Consider the following 20,310-nt stretch of genomic DNA (forward strand, 5'->3'; position numbering starts at 1 on the left):
CTTCGGATCTTATTTGTTCCAAGGGTAGTCCTGGCTCCTGATGGAAGGTTGTTTGGTTTAAACATCGTATCCCAAGGCACAGCTTCATCACTTGGAGTGATTTGACTTCTTCCCTCCCCACCCAAGAGTTCCTTCTCCATGGAAACATCACTATCCCTAACTGATGCCTATGTTAGAATGCATCTAAAAATTTCGATCATTTATTTTTGGGGTGCCAATTCTCCTGGAGTATTTGGAAAGGGGTGGTCCAAAAGTGTAGTTCCAAGCATTGCCCATTTCCTTCCTTTGAAGATGAATGAAAATGGCTTTAGACATTCAATGACTATTCAATCTATTTGAGGGTCACCAAGTTGGCTTTCTATGCTACAGTGTACCACATTTGATGAGGGGGAGAATATGCGCAGGTGGACCTCTTTGTCTCGTACCTTCCCTCAAATTTGGAGCTCTATTGAATTTGTGGTTAAAACCAGAGGCAATCACCTTCATGCTTCTAATTTGGATTATTTTGAGATTTGGCATATTGTAAATTTGTGAGGTCTTCAAATTCGGCTACATTGATCCTCTTTTTTTCTTTCTCTTTGCTTTCTAAGTGGTTCTCCTCTCTTGGCTCCCCTTTCAGGCTCCTTTATATAACTCTTTCTTCTTAATATATTTTAGGTTTTATCCAAACAATAAAAAAGTAGCGATCAAAATGTCCGGGGACTCCCAAGACCCTAACAATTCCAACTTAAGAGTTTCATTAATGTGCATGGAGCTGAAAATGTCCAGCATCCACGGGGTTCTTGGGATAAAAAAATGACCAGATTTTTTTTTTTTGGTAATGTCTTGGAAGTGGACCTACCTGAATTGTGGGGGCAGTTGGCCTTGTGTTTAGGTGCATGTTTGGAATGGTGGATAATATCCATGGCATCGTGGTGCAGCTGTGGGTTAGGGTCTAATGAAAGAGGAGAGGGATGTAATGGAGTGGAAGAGTATGTTGGAGTGGGTTGAGGGAGAGGTTATTGCGGTGAGTTGGGATTGTAGGTCATGCTACGGTCCATGGGATCACTGTGGTTCACCTTGGTAAACCAATAAACATTATACTTTGAGTTCCCAATTTTTAGGATCTCCAAGGTTGCCCCTAGGGAACCCCATTTAATTTTTAGAGATTCCCATGGCCTCCCTAGGGAACCCTAATTGTATTTGGTATAAAAATTATTAACCAAATCCTTCTCTTTCTTGTCCCATAAAATTATGGGATCACAAAGATAGAAATTTCATCATATTTTTTCCATCCCATACTCGAATGCGTAGCTGAAGGAGATCAATTCGGGTTTCTTTTGCATCCCATGAATAATCACATAATTAAAACAAGAGGAATTAACAGAAATTTGCTAACCTGATAAGCCTCAAGTGTTGCTCCTAGACAGTGGTTCTTCCTCCAACAAGCACTCCAGGTAAACAGATTTGAACCTCCAATGGTGTAGTCAAGGTTCTCCAAGCCAATCCTAGATCCTCTTCAGTTCTTCAATCACAGATCTAGGTTTTCAAAACCCTAACTCTCAAATACTAGAGAGCAAGAAGAAGGAAAGAGAAGAGATCATAAGAGAGCGAGAGAGAAGAGAGAGCCAAATTCGTCCAAGGGGGGGGAGGAGCCAAATTTGTCCAAGCACTAGAGAAATCATGGGCTGTCCCCTCCCCTTGGTGTGTTTAAATAATAGGGTTTTTAAAACCCTACTTGGATGATTCCCAATGAGAGTCTGACACTCTCTCTCCTTATTGGCTTGATCATGTTTAATCCTAAAGTACTTCTAATTGGTGAAGAAGCAGAATCTAATAGGGAATCGTATAAGTAATTATTTATTTTAATTCATGGATAATTACAATTAGCACCATATCCATTAATTAAACAAATAATCAATTATTTTAGCAAATTCTAAATAAACCCCTACATGATAATAAACTGTCATGTACTAACCCACCACTAATCAACACCATCATTATGGAATCTAGGGCATGTACACTCGTACTGCCAAACCCCATTCCACAGTACATGTCCATATAAGAGTATCTATGTATGTGATCAGGTCCCGCAAAACTCAATGAAATATTTTAATTAAATAACTACATATAATTTATCATTTTATTTAAAATAGGTTTTGCAAAAACCATTTCCAAAACGGTACTGAATTTAGATTCCGATCCGACCATTCACAGACAAACCTCAGTCTTGGTGTTCCCCAATCGGACAATGGTGACCATGTTAAGTAACTCCTTCACTCACACAATGTTTACGCATTCCCACAAGTCACCAGAACATCGACTTTTACTCACTTGAGTCTCAGTCATTGATGAACCGAAGAATGCGGTCACATTTTGCAGTGACAAGGTCCTCTAAGGTACAAGGTCTCGGTGACACATGTTTATCCCATCCTACATCTAGCAATAACACATGAGGGAATCGACAAAGTAGATTCTTTGTCAATACACACATCAAACATGTGAGTACTCACATTCATACCCTGACATCACATGTCTACACATACCCAATGTGACGACCATATGATAAGGGTACCCAGCCCAAACCCTAATCGTGACTATCATTTTAAGTAAAACTTATGGACACATAATGCTAAAAAAGTTTATATTGCATGTGATAATAATAAACCAAAAGGTTCAATACAAAGTAAATCGGACCGCACCGGGTTTGATGGACACAAATCCAACAGGGATAGTGAGGAGTGGGTTGAGGTGGAGAGTGTGGTGGTTTGGAATGGATTAGAGTGGGTAGTGGAGAGTGCGGGGGTTAGAATGAGGTGGCGGAATTATTAAATGTGGTGCATGAGGGAAAGGAGTTGTGTTAACAGCCATATGAAGAGTTAAAACCATCTCCTCCATTAATCAAGTACCATCTTGTAGATATTGCATGCATGCACCATTTATATATAATTACTATATTTGGTATGATTTTAAGTTAGCATTTCTATTTTTTTTTTTTTTTTTTTTTGGGTGAATAATAAAATAATTCCTTACCAAAGGAATAGGAAGGGGGGGAGAGAGCGCACAAGTGCACAAGGCCACAAACCAATTACAAGGCCCATCTGGGAGGAGGCTAAACCTGTAAGAACCAAAGCCTAAAGGGCAAAACCTAGCAAAAGAGAGTGTACAAGGGCACAAGGCCACAAACCAATTACAAGGCCCACCTGGGAGGAGGCTAGGCCTGTAAGAACCAAAGCCCAAAGGGCAAAACCCGGCTAAGAAAGCCCAAGAAACACAAAAGCCCACACAAAATACAAAGGCCCACAAAAAGAACAAAAGGCCGCAAGAGCTTAGAAGCCCAACAAAAAGAGAGGGCAGCCAAGTCATTTCCTGGGAGGGAACCCAAAAACCCTAAACAACTATCTCATCTTATCATGGACCAGCCGCCAAGGGGAGCATTAGCGGAGCCAGCAAACAGCCGTTGCAAAGGGGCCATGCGGCAGCCAAGCTTGAAGCAGGCCAAGCGAAGGTGACAGCCACGTCGGAGAGGCACCTGCCTTGAAGAGGGCAACGGCGAAGCGGCTGCACGCCGAGCATAGGATGCAAAAGGCAGGCTATGCAGCTGGAAGAAGCACGACATTAGCCAAGCGAGCCAGGCGGATCAGACAAGAGATTGACCAATGAACAGTCTGCGACCAAGCAGCTGCAGTCCAAAGGGCAAGTGACGAGCAGCAACTGAGAGGTCCGGCGATGAAGAGCGTCTAGTGAGAGAAAGAGAGAGCAAGCAGGGCCAGAAGCGAAGGGGCAAGTCATCAGACCAAGCGAAGCAGGCAACTTGCAAGATGAGCCGGCAAAGAGCAGGTGATGGAGACGAAAGCCCATGGAGCATCGCGACCAGGAGAGACCCCAACAAGTCTGGAAACAGACCTAGCGGGAGGGTGGCTTGCAGGTCAGCAACCCTGGCGGGACAGACGACGACGAAACAACCAACCTAGCTGGTGGTCAACAAGCAGGGCTGCAGACAAGCTTGGGAAAAGACGACTAGCACTTGCGAGAGGGAAGGAGAAGGAGAAAGGGGAAGAAGGGGGGAGGAGCAACCTGGCCGTGAGGCCAACTGCTCCTCAACGGCGTTATAGGATTTTTTTCCTTCTGTCGATAGCAAACGTTTTAGGAAAAAGGCATCGCCAGATATTTCAAAACACTGACCCACTGTACCTTCCCATCCCAAGAGGGATGTCAACGTTTCTATTTTATTACTTCTTAAGAGTACTTGACTAATTCCCTTTCCCTTCTCTATTTGAAGATAAAGAGTTAGTGAAATTTCTAAAAATAAGTATACAAATAGAAGAGGGAATGACAAACCTGGATTTTGTGATCTTTAAGCAATGGATTACGGAAAGCAGGTTGCTTGTAGATATCAATACAATCAAGGATATCACCCTCTTCTGTCTGCAAGAATAAAAAAATTATTAACCGAGAAGGATCAAACTTCCATTAATGCTCTAACCATGTTGATTTCCATTATTTTCTCTATTTTTTTTTTTTCCATTCTAACCTATTCTATGGGGGGAGAGGAGGGAATATGAGAACCTTGAAGCTAGGTAGGGTGGGACATGAGCGTGAAAGAGCTTCAAGAATCATTTTTCTTTTAAGAAGGGTTAAAATCATTTATTTTGGCTTTATGACCCTATATTTCTTCCCGAAAGATTTGAAAGATCTTCCTCCAAGACGTAAATACGAGTTTCATCGAATACAGCTTTTCATAAAATTCTATATCTATGAGATCGAGTATGGAATTCTATAAAGAATTCTTTCTCCTTGGTTCCTTCTCTCGCTTTCTCTCCCCCCTCAATCCCTACATATGTTTTGCGGTGTGGGTATTTGTGCAAACAATCCATGGATTTTAAATGGAGATCTAAAAGTAAGTATTAGATATAGCCACATACTCTAATGGTCTTGAGAGGTTGAGGCACATTTAAAATCTTGAGTTGCCTTTCCAGCTCCAAATCGTCTTCATTTTGCTCCAACTTCTTTGTTGCTTTCACCCCATGATGGCTTTTCAAATCTACAAGATACATAACTACCAGAAACAAATTAATGGTACCCATCAAACCCTTTGTCATGGAAACACCAGCAAAGAAAGCCATATATGATCAGATCAATTGGAAAAACTTGTTTACAAGGTCAATTCAACATATAGTGTGGCCTATTTATATACACAAGTAGTTTGGTCAACATTTATGGCAAAAGTTTTCATGTATAGCCTGTATTAAATGCAATCAGATTGACATAATTAAATGCCGAAATAACATAAAAACTCCTACACCCATTGTTTGATCATTGGTGGAGTTGATGGGAGCATCACTCGGTTACAAATACCTTCCCCAACATTTATTATATTATTCTTTTTTTGATAAATATTTATTATATCATTTGGATTCTTATTGAAAAAGGCAAGTAATCTTCAATTCCTTTTTATGACATGGATAGAGCTTGAGAATTAAACAGGTTTCATACTTGCATGGGTACTTGTTTAAAATATTACTCAAAACTTGATTTCTAATTATCATCCCAAGACCTCCAACAAGAGGTGACCAACAGAGTGGCGAGGTGATTGGTGGATCAATTGGAACATCCTGTTGCATACGCGGGTCCTTAGACAGGGACCAAAACTCCTCGAAGGCCCCTTGTGCTTTGTCCCTGGTATTTTTTATGGCATGATTGAAAGGACATTTGATTATTTGAGTGAAGAACCAATGAATACAAATGTATTTGACATATGATGTTTCATGTAGGGCATCTTTTTTTCGTAGGCTATGACAATCCCGAGATAACAATGGTTATCTGTCCTTCAAATTTATGGATGTTTTGATTTTTGGATAAGCATACGGATGCTTATTAACATACTCAGATTTATGGATGATTATTAAGATATATTGGACCAAATTACCTAAATTTGTTGTCTTTTGATATTTCACTTGTATAAGTTTTTTTGTGGGATATTTAGAATAATATTAATGAATATCACGATTTTAGTATTAAAATTATGGATCCACATTGCATACAGTAGGAGGGAGGGAAAGAAGTCCCCCTAATAATTTTTTAGGACGATGTAATGGTATTCTTGTAATTATATCATGGTTTTAGCAACGTTAATATCTTATTTTTTAATCTTTATCTCCTCAAGTTCCCTGTCCGGCCCAGTTCTTCAGTTCCTCTAACAAAAGGGGGGGGGGGGGGCTGGAATGACCACCCTACCCCTATCCAAACACATTGCCCGGGTGAGGTCCACCCCCCCTATTAGAGGAATTGGGGAACTGGGAAACTGGGCCGGGTAGGGAACTGGAGGAGATAATTTTCCTCCCATATCCAACAAAACAAGCAATGAGGTGATAAATTATAACTATCTCATGCCAATCAAACAACTAACGGGTACTATCCTTTGCTTTTCTTTTCACTCACCCCAACAACATGTGGATCCTAATCCTCAACTTTCCCATTCTTTTTTATACAACCATAACCTTATCCCAACTAAATATGATCGGCTATATGGATCTGATAGAGGCTATGACAATAGTAGAAAAAAGAAGTAAAAAGAAGTAAAAGAAAGTAAAAAAAGAAAAATAAGTAAAGAAAGAAGTAAAAACAGTAGTCAAAGCAGCATCCCAGAAACATCCCCTGCAAGGGGTCGGCTACACGGATCCTTGTCCTCCAAACCACCCTTTCCCACCTTTTTTTTATCCGACAAATAAACGGGGTCTATTAGAAACGAAAAAGGGATAAAACAAGGAGTGATGATGAAATGACAAAAAAGTCATTTTAAATTTCAACCTACAATATAATTATGAGATTCTAACAAAAGAAAGTGAAATACCTAATTTGCCCAACCTAAGTGACCCTTCAATTCTTTTTTTTTTTTTGGCAGAAGTTCAATGTACCATTGCTCATTGTGAATTCGTCTTTTCATCATCTTGTTTTTTTTTTTCACCAAAAAAAAATCATCTTGTTATTTTTCTTTTTTACCAAAAAAAATGATCTTGTTATTTTTTTCCAGATATGACCCACCCTTGTTACATGAATGGAAAATTATCTACTTCATTTTCTATTCAGTCCATTTCCTCATGTTTTTCTAATAGGACTGTGAACCCTACCCGGGTAGGACGAAATTTTGCTGCAACACTAGTAGCAAGAATGTTCCTGCTACAAGGCTGGCAGACAAGGAAATGGGATCTCAAGGGATACTTTAGAAAGTACCAAAACCTAGGAGGGTATTTATGAATCCCAAAGGGGAAGTGAATTATTCCATTTCCTTGGCTGCTAGCCTTATAGTAGGAATGGGCGTAGCAGCAAAAATTTTTCCCCTGGGTAGGGGGTAGGGTGGAAATGGAACTCTACGACTCCATGTATTCCCTCGCTTATATTCGAGGGAGTCAAATTTCATGGGTAGCTCATTCTTCGAGCTCCCCATGAAAAAATAAGATAAATAATACAAATTAAAATGGAAAACAGACTCCTAGCAGCTCGAACTGAGTAACTTCAAGATAATGCGAAGAAGGGTATTGCAAAGATATGTGTTTGGGTGCGATGGATCAAGAAGATCATTGAAGACTCACTGAGTGTGAGCAATCTACAGGAGGTGGTGTAATCCTCATTGGCGGTGGAATTTCTGGCCTACTCTCCACAGAGATAAGATTATATCACAACCTTGAACAGGGAGGCAGGGAGAATCTTTTACTACTGAAAGCATTGGAGGAAACAGCGAAAGGGGTGGCTGGATGAGGGACCGGCTACTCGTTGGTATTGTTGGCGGCAGGGGTGGGGGAGATGGTCTACAAGCACATTGAAAGGGCAATGGAGTGGGTGGGTGTGAGTTGGGTGAGGGAGCCAAGGAAAGATGAGAGGCCGAGAGGGGACCTTTATCCCCTCAAGTATAGTACACCCTCAAGTGCATCAAAAAAGTATATCTGACGGTGCACATGCACTTGGGGGAGTGTTCTAAACAAAATCACTTTAAGATACACCGTCAAATGTACCTTTTTGTGCACTTGAAGTGTACTGTACTTGAGGTGATTAAAATTTGCCGAAAATAAAGGAAAGTGACTGAGTGAGGACTGATGAGAGGAATATTACCAAAAAATATCCTAATTTTTAAAAGTTGGCCAGTAAAGTGGATTGGGCAAATAAGTCCGATTACAACACATCTTTTATAATGGAAAATGTTAGAAATGTCTTTAGTCTCATAATAAATTTTCTTCCAAAGAACTTGTGGTTGTAGTTGTGGTTGAGAGTTGAGAGACAGTCATCCCTATCCTTCTCTGTTTTGGTTTTTGCTTTTGGTCTCTTGGGTCTGTTGGTTTTCTCCTACTACTATACAATGGCTTGTGCTTCTACTTCTTCATCTTCCACTCACCAATGGAACCACGACGTCTTCTTAAGCTTCATAGATGAAGATTATGGTGATGGTGATGATGACTCTGGTAGGAACTTCATTGATCAACTCTATGAAGCTTTGATCCAAAGAGGCTACCATATCTTCGCAGACGAAGACTATAAGCGCAACCACGACGACCATATTACCTCTGAATTCCTAAAAACCATTGAAGAATCGAAGGTTTCCATTGTTGTCTTCTCCAAAAATTACGGTTCTTCCATATGGTGCCTTGATGAACTAGTGAAGATGTTAGAATGCAAACACGATCAGATGGGTCGTCACACTGTTCTTCCCGTTTTCTATAACGTCGATCCATCTCATTTTCGGAAACAAAATGGGATTTTGGAGAAAACCTTTGCAGGGTACGAAGAACGATTCAAATCGGAGATGGAGAAGGTGAAGAGTTGGAGAAAGGCTCTCACTGAAGCTGGGAATTTGTCCGGTTGGCATCTACAAGATGTTGCAGCAGACGACGGGTATTTCTCGATCAATTTAGATTCTCTTCTTTTTTTTAAATTACAAATTTTCTTTTTTTTTTTTTTTTTGTTAAATCTCGAAAGATCTATCGGCTCAATCTCATTAGCAAGTTGATCCAAGTAGTTGAGTGGTTCACCGAGTTAGTACAAATTTTTTTTTTATTTATACACAAAATTGGATAAATAATAAATTTTAGGAAAAAATAGAGGAGGTTTAAAAAAAAATACCAACACACACACAAGAGAAATCAGATTAAACTATTAAAGATATATAAGTCGGGGGATTTAAAAAATTTGACTAATTGGACCCTTTTTTTTTTTTTTTTTCCTGATGAGATAAAAGCTTTCAGAATTGTTAACCAAAAAATATGAATAATGTAAGTAGAAATCAGAAATGTGTGTGTGTGCGGTGTGTGCCGTGTATATTTTCATTCTGGGGACCTAACTAAAAGTCGGTTAACCTTTTGGGTGCGAACGTGTGGTTTGTGTGTTTACCAATATCAAAAAAGGTTGCGCTAAGTGCGTTGATTGTGTGAATTTAATCCCACATCGGGTGTATGAGTATGATATGTGTTGTGTATGTCTGTCATTCCACGGCCCTAAAATTCAGTTAACCTTTTCGGTGCTAGCGGCAGTGGACATTGCGATCACCTTTAGTTTATAGTATGTACAACCTAATGACATGACTATTGGTAGGTGGGTAGACAATTGAAGGAGGAATTCTAAGAGATGAGATGCAGAATCTGAGATCATGGATTTAGTAATTGGTATCGGATTGGTATGGATTACTAAAGATACAGATCTTTGTCCCCTTCAGTTCCCCCGGTGCCTATAATAAGGGGGTGGACTCCACCTGGGGCAGGGGAGCAATGACCACCCTACCCCTGTCTGAACAGTCTGCCCAGGGATCCACCCTCTTGTTAGAAGCACTCGGGAACTGGGCGGGACAGGGAACTGGAGGAGATAATTTTCCCTGAGATATTAACCAATGGCCGCTTAAACATGTTTTTAATTAGGCACAAAAATCAAGCAAAACATGAAAAAGGGTAAACTTAACTTAATCATTTTGAGTAAGTTTGTTAAAATAAGCTTGAGAATGAAGAAGAATTCACCATGCAGAAGAAAAAGACTGAAAAGGGTAAACTTAACTTTAATCCTTTTGTAAGTTTGAGAAAATAAGATCACTGCTTGTTCATATTTAAAGTAAACAAAACCAGACCACTCGGACATTTCATTGACACTCTGCTCCTTCTTTCAACCCAAAAACACATCCACAACCAAGTAGCTATTACTTCTTCTTCTGGTAGGAACAAAAATCTCTTCGATGGACAGCTTTATCTGACCACATCCATCATCCACAATTCCTAACAAAACATATATTCGACCAAACAAATCTTAGTCAACAAACTGCTTGTTAAAATGCCTCAATCAATTAACAGTTGAGGGTGAGATCCTGTGTTTGCTGAAATTAAACAAGGAGAACAACCATGATTTCCTAGGGTTGTGTCAACCACATTTATCTTAATATGTATGGCCAGATTTTTGAAGTGTTTGTATCTGAGATAATTATGGCCTGTTTGATGAACTTGAAGCCGCAAACAGGCCTGTGATGATTACTTAAAGAGTGATTAGTACTGTTGAACACTTTTACTGCTTCACAACAGGTTTTTGATGAATTATCATTCTATAGAACAATTTGAAAAACAAAAGGGAATTTTTTTTAAACATCAATGTGAATCCTTGCTTGAGCACTAGTATATATGTTTTTATTTCAGTAGAACTTGTTGAAACTTGACATCACTAAATTTATTTCATGTTCATCTATGTCATCAGGGCTTGTTTTAGCTCACCGCATGTTTATTTTGTTTCTATATTTTCATTTTGCTTCCAATTGGCAGGGGAGAGACAAAGTATATCAAAGCAATCGTTGAAGAGGTCTCAATGAAAGCAAAAGAAAGACGCATGAACATTAACACTTACCCAGTTGGGATAGATTCCCGCATAGAAGCCATAAATTCTCTGTTAAGTCTTGATTCTAGTGATGTTCGTATTATCGGGATCTATGGCATAGGTGGTGTGGGTAAGACAACCATCACCAAGGCTGTCTATAACCAAATCTTACATGAGTTTGAAGGCAGTACTTTTCTTGGAAGTGTTCGAGAAATTTCTGAACATCGTAATGGTTTAATTCATCTGCAAGAGCAACTTCTTTCTGATATATTAATGAAACAAAACATACACATAAACAATGTTGATAGAGGAATCAATGTGATTAAACAAAGACTCTGTTTTCGAAAGATTCTTATCGTTCTAGATGATGTGGATCAATCAAACCAAATAAATGCATTAGTTAGAGAACGTGATTGGTTTGGATTGGGAAGTAGAATCATCATAACTACTAGAGATCAACATTTTCTGAATAAGCACGACGTGGATGGAATATATGATGTGGAGAAACTGAATTCAAAGGATTCCCTCCAGCTCTTCCGCCGCTATGCATTTGAAAATGTTCGTTGTAGAAGACATCAAAACAAGATTTCAAAAGATATAGTGTCTTATCTTGGTGGGGTTCCATTAGCTCTTCAGGTGTTTGGTTCATTTCTACACAAAAGAAGCACAGATGAATGGATAACTGCATTACAGAAGTTAAAAAGAATTCCGAATGAGGAAATTCAGGAAATACTTAAATTAAGCTTCGATTCTCTTGACAGTACAGAGAAAGACATATTCCTTGACATTGCATGCTTCTTTATTGGAATGGACAAAGATTTTGCAATTAAAATACTAGATGGTTGTGGTTTCTTCCCAGAAATAGGAATTGCTGTTCTCACCCGTAAATCACTTCTAATAATCAGTGAAAAAAATCAGCTTGAAATGCATGGCCTGATTCGAGACATGGGAAGGGAAATTGTTCGCAAAGAATCTCCCAATGAGCCCGGAAAACGTAGCAGATTGTGGCTTTATGAAGATGTATATGATACACTGACAAAAAATGCAGTAAGAGATACATGCTTACTTATTGTTTAAATTTAGTTGAAAACTTAAGCACATAAAGTTATCCTTCTTTTTTATGAAATTGTAGTTCAATGTTTTCTGTGCATACACAATATGCTTGGGTGTATTTTAACTTAATTATCCTTTTCTGTGCATTATTAGGGAACAGAAGTAGTTGAGGGTGTGGTATTAAACTTCTGCCAACCAAGAAAAGTATGTTTGACTATTGAGGCATTTACAAAGATGGAAAGATTACGAATGCTCCAAGCTAATTATGTTCAGCTCTTGGGATCTCATGAACATTTACTTAATGATTTATTCCCTTCTATGGGGAAGAAACATCTGTTCAGGGAATTAAGATGGCTATGTTGGCATGAATTCCCTTTAAGATACATACCAACCAATTTTCATCTGGAGAACCTTGTTGTTCTTGACTTACAATATAGCAGTCTCAAGAAAGTCTGGAAGGGAAGCAAGGTATGACCTCATTTGTTTTTTCTTTTTCTTGTTGATTGATTACTTATTTCATGAAAAACTGATTTCCTATTTTTATTCATATTCATCTCTTTTATCTTCCAGCCAGAGTATCTTGGAAAGCTGAAAATCCTTAATCTCGACTGTTGCCTTGACCTAACCAAAACCCCCAACTTCTTGGGACTCCCTAGCCTTGAGATATTGACACTTGAAGGTTGTACAAGTTTGGTTGAAGTTCACAAATCCATTGGAGAATTAAAAAATCATCTTCTCATTCTGAATCTAAAAGACTGTACAAACCTTCGGAGACTCCCAAGAAGCATTTGGAATTTGAAATCTCTACAAAGTCTTATTCTTTCTGGTTGTTCACAAATCAATGAACTGCCAGAGGAACTGGGAAATATGGAAAGTTTAACTGAGCTTCTTGCTGATGGAACTGCCATAAGGAAACTGCCCATTTCCATTGGGCTTTTGCAGAACCTCAAAAGCTTGTCTTTAGGTGGATGTAAAGGATCACCATCTAAATCATGGAATTCATTTATTTGGTCATTGGGATCACCAAGAGGTGATGATGCTATTACATCTTTGCCGGCTTCTTTCTCTGGTTTACGCTCCTTAACACGCCTTAGTCTTAGGGACTGCAAACTATCTGGTATGCTTCCCAATGATCTTGAGAGTTTATCCTCATTACAAGAGTTGGATCTAGCCTTCAACAACTTTTGTGACTTACCTGCTAGCATCAGCCGCCTTCCCCAGCTTCAATCGCTTTGGTTACAGAATTGTACAAAGCTTGGATCACTTCCAGAGCTTCCATCAAGTTTACAGTACTTGGATGCAAATGGTTGCACATCCATGGAAAAGCTATCCAATCTTGCGAGTACATCCTTGTTGCAGAGGTTGGATTTAAGTCAAAATAATATTTGTAGCCTACCTGCAGACATCAATGGCCTTTCTCAACTGCAAGTTCTTACATTGAGAAATTGTACAAGGCTTCAGTCGCTGCCAATGCTTCCATCAAACATAAAGGCTTTGGATGCAGAAGGTTGCTTGGTGATGGAAAGACTATCAAGCTTGGCAAACTTGAAGAAATTAAAGTCCTTGTCACTGAATAGTTGCAGCAAACTAATTGAGGTGGAAGGCTTGGAGAGGTTGGAAACTACACCAACTATTCACATGGAAAGGTGCAATGGTTTGGCAAATACTTTCAGGGATAACCTCTTTCAGGTCCTTTCTCTCTCTCTCTCTCTCTCGATGGATCACTTTCATATTGAACATCCATGATTTTCCATGCAACAGGGGATGATTGAACCTGGTATCATTGACATCTTTGTTCCTGGGGGAGACATTCCAGATTGGTTCAGCTGCCAAAGTGCAGGGTCCAGCATATATTTTGAGGTGCCTCCACTGTTGAATTGTAAGATTCAAGGCTTGATTATATGTGTTGTCTATGCAGCAGACGAAGAAGTTGATGTAACCACAGCTGGTCCTGAAGCCACTTTCATTAACTGGACCGGCGGTATAGATTGGAAATACAGCCCCAAAATCAATGCCATTTCAGTAACAAATCAGGATCACATATGGTTGAGCAATATAGCAGAGGCAAGGTTTGTGGATCAGTTGGAAGGAGGGGATCAAGTGGATGTTTCAATAGAAATGGGTGACCCAATCCAGGTGAAGAAATGTGGGATCCATCTGTTTCAGGGTACCTCTTCTCCATATGATCTTGGAGTTGAGAAAGGCCACAAAGAAGATGATGGGGCAGGGTGCCATTGCTGCCGTTTCAATGAGGAACAAGACCTTGATTGGTTAACCGAGGCTTGCCCCAAAATGAATTCCGGAGAGGTAAATCAAAGTAGCTTCGGCACTAGTTTTTTCAGACGTTTCCTTAAAGACATCTGAGGTGTGGGAAGAGTAGAATGATTTGGCATTAATTTGATAGGATTTGAATCCTCATGGTTACAAATTCTCTGATTTTTTGTATTGTGATTACATTTGTAACAGAATGCATTCTCTGTAAGCAAATAGGTTTTATTGTGCATGATACATTGTGTTAATGTATGGTAGATTAGGAAAGATAGTGAGTTGTTTGAGGTAGTGATGCAGTAGAAGAATGAGGGGCTAGATATTGTTTTAGCGCAAACAACCCTCGAATCCACAAGGTAGGCAAAATGAGATGAAACGGCTGATTTCAATAGATTTCAAGATGATCCATTACAAGCCGCAAAGATACCTTATATAATGGGTCCATATACATTTCAATCTAATAAAAAAGTGAGCTAAAATTCAAAAATTGTGTCAAAACTTTGAAGTCTCAGACGGCCTTAAAAATGAAGGGTCTTTTGAGTGGATACCTTGGCTGAACCGGGCTACGTCCTAGTTACTTGTAGATCTCCGTCTCTCATTTCTGAAAAGATATTTTACTGGAGAATCGGACAAGAAATAACAAAGTTACGCCGTCTAGAAGATGGCCTTGGGAGTTTTAGTACTTTCTGCCAGATCAGGTCACTTTCTGTCTGTCCAAAGAATCCAAGAACTGTGCCGATACTTCGTCTACATCAGTTAGCATAGGTTTCTCTCTCCCTTGTAATCCTATTTATAATTAAAATGATTCTTCTAAGAACATTTCATGTAGAACATTGAATACGTATTAACTAAAAAAACCCTTATTGATGGCACAGAACATGTTGGTTCTTTGTTAAGTCATAGTAGATTGAATAAGTTTTGATTCTTTAATAGATGGTTAAACATGTGAACCGGTTGAGAAAGCCGAAATTCAATCAACATATCAATAAGGACACACAAATAAACATGAGAGAGAGAGAGAGAGAGAGAAAGAGAGGGTGGTATTCTCTGAACTCAATGGAGCTCAGAATATAATAACAGTATATTTATATCGGATGCACCAAAACTCCAGAATCCATGATGTATGGTCTTGGCTATGTTAAGTTGATAATCACAAAAAGAATTAAAAGATCTAATGGGTTTTACAACTTGAACATACTCTGGCCTAATATACACTCCATGATCAATTTTCCCCTTCACAAGTCGAGGAATTTAGGCCTATTAGCCTATGCAATGTCTCATATAAGATTCTTACGAAAATCATGGCGAATAGACTCAAGCCCCTCCTTTCTAACATTAACATCTTCTTCTTCTTCCCAGAAATAGGAATTGGTGTTCTCATGCATAGATCACTTTTAAGAATCAGTGAAAAAAATCAGCTTGGAATGCATGACCTAATTATTCGAGACATGGGAAGGGAAATTGTTGCACATCCATGGAAAAGCTATCAAATCTTGCAAGTGCATCCTCATGGCAGAAGTTGGATTTAACTCAAATTAATATTTGTTGCTTACCTGCAGACATCAAAGGCCTTTCTCAACTGCAAGTTCTTACATTGAGAAATTGCACAAGACTTCAGTCACTGCCAATGCTTCCATCAAATATAATCGCTTTGGATGCAGGAGGTTGCATGGTGATGGAAAGATTATGTTAGGTACTTGACCGGTACGCCAAAAGCTCCGAAGCTGATGAACGCGTTAAATCAAGCCCTTTAATCTATCCCATACTAGGCTGACTCAATCTAGCATCCATATACTAGAGTGAGCCCCATTAGGCACATAATAGATTACCAAGCTTGGAAAACTTAAAGAGGTTACTACATTCCTTGTTTCTGAATGAAAGCAGCAAACTAATTGAGGTGGAAGGCTTGGAGAGGTTGGAAACTAGACCAACTATTCACATGGAAAGGTGCAATGGTTTGGCAAATACTGTCAGAGATACCCTCTCTCTCTCTCTCTCTCTCTCTCTCTCATGGGATCACTTTGATATTGAACACCCATGATTTTCTATGCAACAGGGGATGAGTGAACCTGGTATCATTGACATCTTTGTTCCTGGGGGAGACATTACAGATTGGTTCAGCTACCAAAGTGCAGGGTCCAAGCATATATTTTGAGGTGCCTCCACTGTCAAACCACAAGATTCAAGGCCTGATTATATGCGTTGTCTATGCAGCAGACAGAAGTTTCTGTAACTACAAATGGTCCTAAAAATGGATGATGATATCCATGTGAAGAAATGTGGGATCCATCTGTTTCAGGATACATCTTCTCCATATGATCTTGGAGTTGAGGAAGGACACAAAGAAGATGATGAGGCAGAGGTGCAGTTGCTACCATTTCAATGAGGAGCAAGACCTTGATGGGGGAACACTAGAGAATGATTTGACATTAATTTGATAGGATTTGAATCCTCATGGTAACAGATCCTCTGATGTTCTGTATTGGATTGCATTTGTAATAGAATACAAAACTATAGGTTTTATTGTAATAGGTGCATGAGATGCATTGTGTTAATATATCCTATTCACAATCCTTTTTCCTCTGAAACTTCAGAGGGCTGGACTATCATGGCACCAAGGCAAGGCGCCATGGTGCCTATTTGATGCCTGGACAAGATCAATGCACCCAACGCAAGTGTTATGTTCCAGATATGTTTCAATGTTCTAATATATTCCCTTCATCTTCTAGGTTTGGAGTCCCTTCTTATATAAGTGGGTTGGTCGCAATGGATATCAAGGCATTGCCTCGACAAAATATGCAAGCCACGACATTACAAAAAGGTGGGATTCAACCACAGGTCTGGGGAACTACTACCCAGAGACTTTGGCAATGAAACATGCTGGCACCATTTATGATTCAAGTAACATGACCTCTGAAATGGATGTTTCAACTAATCTCCTCCAGTTCCCCTATTAGAGGAACTGGGGAACTGGGCCGGGCAGGAACTGGAGGAGATAATTTTCCTCCCATTTCCATCAAAACAAGCAGTGGTGTGATAAATTATAACTATCCCATGCCAATCAAACAAGTTACGGGTATTGTCCTTTGCTTTTCTTTTCACTCACCCCAACAACATGTGGATCCTAATCCTCAACTTTCCCACTCCTATTTATACAACAACAACCATAACCTTATCCCAACCAAATGGGATTGGCTACATGGATCTGATAGAGGCTATGACAATAGTAGAAAAGAGAAGTAAAAAGGAGTAAAATGAAGTAAAAGCAGTAGTCAAAGCAGCATCTTAGAAACATCCCCTACAAGAGGTCGGCTGCACGGGTCATTGTCCTCCAAACAACTCTTTTCCACCATTTTTTATCCGACGAATAAACAGGGTCTATCAGAAACGAAAAGGGATAAAACAAGGAGTGATCATACAATATAATTTTGAGATTCTAACAAAAGAAAGTGAAATACCTAATTGACCCTTCAATTCTCTTTTTTTCTTTTTTTCTTTTCGTTGTTGTTGGGGTAGAAGTTCAATGTTCCATTGCTATTGTGAATTCGTCTCTTCATCATCTTGCTATTTTTTTTCTTGACCAAAAAAATCATCTTGTGTTTTTTTTCAAATATGACCCACCCTTGTTACATGAATGGAAAATTATCTGCCTCATATCCTGCCCAATCAATTTCTCCAAGTTTTTCTAATAGGAGTGTGAACCCCACCCAGGTAGGATGAAATTTTGCTGCAACACTAGTAGCAGGAATGTTCCTGCTACAAGGCTGGCAGTCAAGGAAATGGGATTCTTAAGGGGTATTTTAGAAAATACTAAAACCTAGGAGGATATTTATGAACCCAAAGGGGAACTGAATTATTCCATTTCCTTGACTGTTAGCCTTATAGCAGGAACATTCTTGCTACTAATCGAGGGAGTCAAATTTCATGGGTACGTAGCTCATTCTTCGAGCTTCCCATGAAAAAATAAGATAAATAATACAAATTAAAATGGAAAACAGACACCTAGCAACTAGAACTGAGTAACTTCAAGATAATGCGGGGAGAAGGGTATTATTGCAAAGATATGTGTTTGGGTGCGATGGATCAAGAAGGTCATTAAAGACTCATACAGATTCTTGGACCATCTAGGCTATGCCGAAACAACGAATGAGAAATGATACGGAGTCGATGTTGAGTGTGACCAATCTACAGGAGGTGGTGTAATGTAATCCTCATTGGCGGTGGAATTTCTGGCCTACTCTTCCATAGAGATAAGATTATATCATACCCTTGAACAGGGGAGGCAGGTAGAATCTTTTAGTACTGAAAGCATTGGAGGAAACAGCGAAAGGGGTGGCTGGGTGAGGGACCAGCTACTCGTTGGTGTTGGCTGCAGGGGTGGGGGAGATGGTCTACAGTCGCGTATTGAGAGGGCAATGGAGTGGACGGTTGTGAGTTGGGTGAGGGAGCCAAATACGGAGAAAGAAGGGGCCGGGACTCAGCCCCTGTGTAGCACCCTGTCCAGGCTACATGTGCAGCGCCAGACAAAGTGAGGCTTGAAGAGACCACCTTATCCTTGCCCGAGCAGGGGTGATGCGGTCTTTTCACACCTCACTGTGTCTGGCACAGCATGTGCAGCCCTGACAGGGTGCTGCACAAGATCCTGAGAGGAGAGGAGAGAGTGACTGAGTGAGGACTGAGGAGAGGACAATTACCAAAAATATCCAGATTTTTTATAGTTGGCAAGTAAAGTGGATTGGGCAAATAAGTCCGGTTACAACTTACAACACATCTTCTATAATGGAAATGGGCAATTACTATCACTACCCTAATGTCTTTAGTCTCATAAATTTACTTCCAAAGAACTTGTGGTTGTGGTTGAGGTTGAGGTTGAATTGAGACACAGTCACCCCTATCCTTTTTTTCTTTTTCTTTATTCTTTTTGTTTTCTTTCGAGAGAGAGACTATAAGTAGGGATGTAAATGGATAACCGAAATCCGAATCCGAATCTGCATCCGTGTCCGTTTAGGGGCATCCGTATTCGTTTAGAGATATCGGGAAATAATCCGAATACTCCGATTAAAATCGTCGAAAAAAATCAATACTTAATAATAAAAATTAAATAAATAATGATTTTGACGATTTTTTAAGATTCAATAGGTTCTAGAATATGATGAAAAGAGAATCATGATCTAAGAGATATGGATTGAGAGTGAATTGTATCCACTAGGGGAGGAAGGTCCGGGTTACACAAGGCGGAGATGTAAACGGATGGTCAAAAATCCGAATCCGATCCGCATCCGAATCCGTTTAGAGGTATCCGAATCGATCGGGGAATATCCGACTCGATCACATCCGATCCGTATCCGATCCGAATCCGATCCGTTTACATCCCTAACTATAAGTAATTGGTATCTAGCAGAAATTTTCAGGGCCAAAAGGTAGCAGTGCTGCAGCACTGCCATTCTATAATAGTACTACAGTGCAACATTTAATATCAGCCATTGATCTACATCAAGGTTAATCCTAATCGTTGATTACTTTACAAGCCTTTAACCTATTACTTTCTGTTACAATGACAATCAGTTAACTCCTCTTCTATCAAATGTGAAGGAGCGAAGTGGAGATGGTGTGCAGAGGCGAGTCAGAGATGGACAGATAGAAGACACAAGAGGATGGCGCTGAGTTCTTCTCATCTTCATCAACATGGGCAATGGAGACGATGACTCCCATTCGACCTTCTAAGTAAACCCCAAAATTGTGGAAATAAACCATTAAATTCTTCTGATTAAAGCCTGGAATTTTGGAAAGAAACCATTAAATTCTTCTGGGATTAAAACCCAAATTTTCCGATGGAGTTTGGGTTCTTAATATCACTTCTAATTTCAATTTCCGAATTTCCAAGAGAGAAAGAGGGAGTTGAAGAGTGGAGATATGGATCATGGAAGAAAGAGAGAAACGTTGCCATGAAAGAAAGAGAGAGAGAAAGAAAGAAGTGAAGAGTTTCTCTCTGACCGATCCAAATCTAACCTAAGTAATTTTTCCCAATCTTTACTCTTCACGAGACACTACAAATTCCGGCGACGTTGCAGGTAGTGCAAGACCAAAAGGAAATCGAAGAGAGAGTGCAGACTTGAGGGCGAGAGAGAAAGGAGAGGAAGACGAAGGGAGGGAGGAGAACGCTTGAACCGGTTC

At 39.6% G+C, this 20,310-nt stretch overlaps 1 protein-coding gene across 1 annotated transcript; it reads left to right on the plus strand.

The window, feature by feature from the left end:
* Positions 1–8,304: 8,304 nt before the first annotated feature.
* LOC122663883 (disease resistance protein RUN1-like) lies at positions 8,305–14,423 on the plus strand. The gene is made up of 5 exons (XM_043859549.1): positions 8,305–8,865; positions 10,764–11,862; positions 12,022–12,336; positions 12,439–13,557; positions 13,630–14,423. Exons 1-5 carry the CDS (start codon positions 8,333–8,335, stop codon positions 14,230–14,232), a joined length of 3,669 nt encoding a protein of 1,222 aa, XP_043715484.1. The 5' UTR covers positions 8,305–8,332; the 3' UTR covers positions 14,233–14,423.
* The last annotated feature ends 5,887 nt before the right edge of the window (positions 14,424–20,310 follow it).

Source organism: Telopea speciosissima, chromosome 6 (assembly GCF_018873765.1).
Source record: "Telopea speciosissima isolate NSW1024214 ecotype Mountain lineage chromosome 6, Tspe_v1, whole genome shotgun sequence".
Classification (NCBI taxonomy): domain Eukaryota; kingdom Viridiplantae; phylum Streptophyta; class Magnoliopsida; order Proteales; family Proteaceae; genus Telopea; species Telopea speciosissima.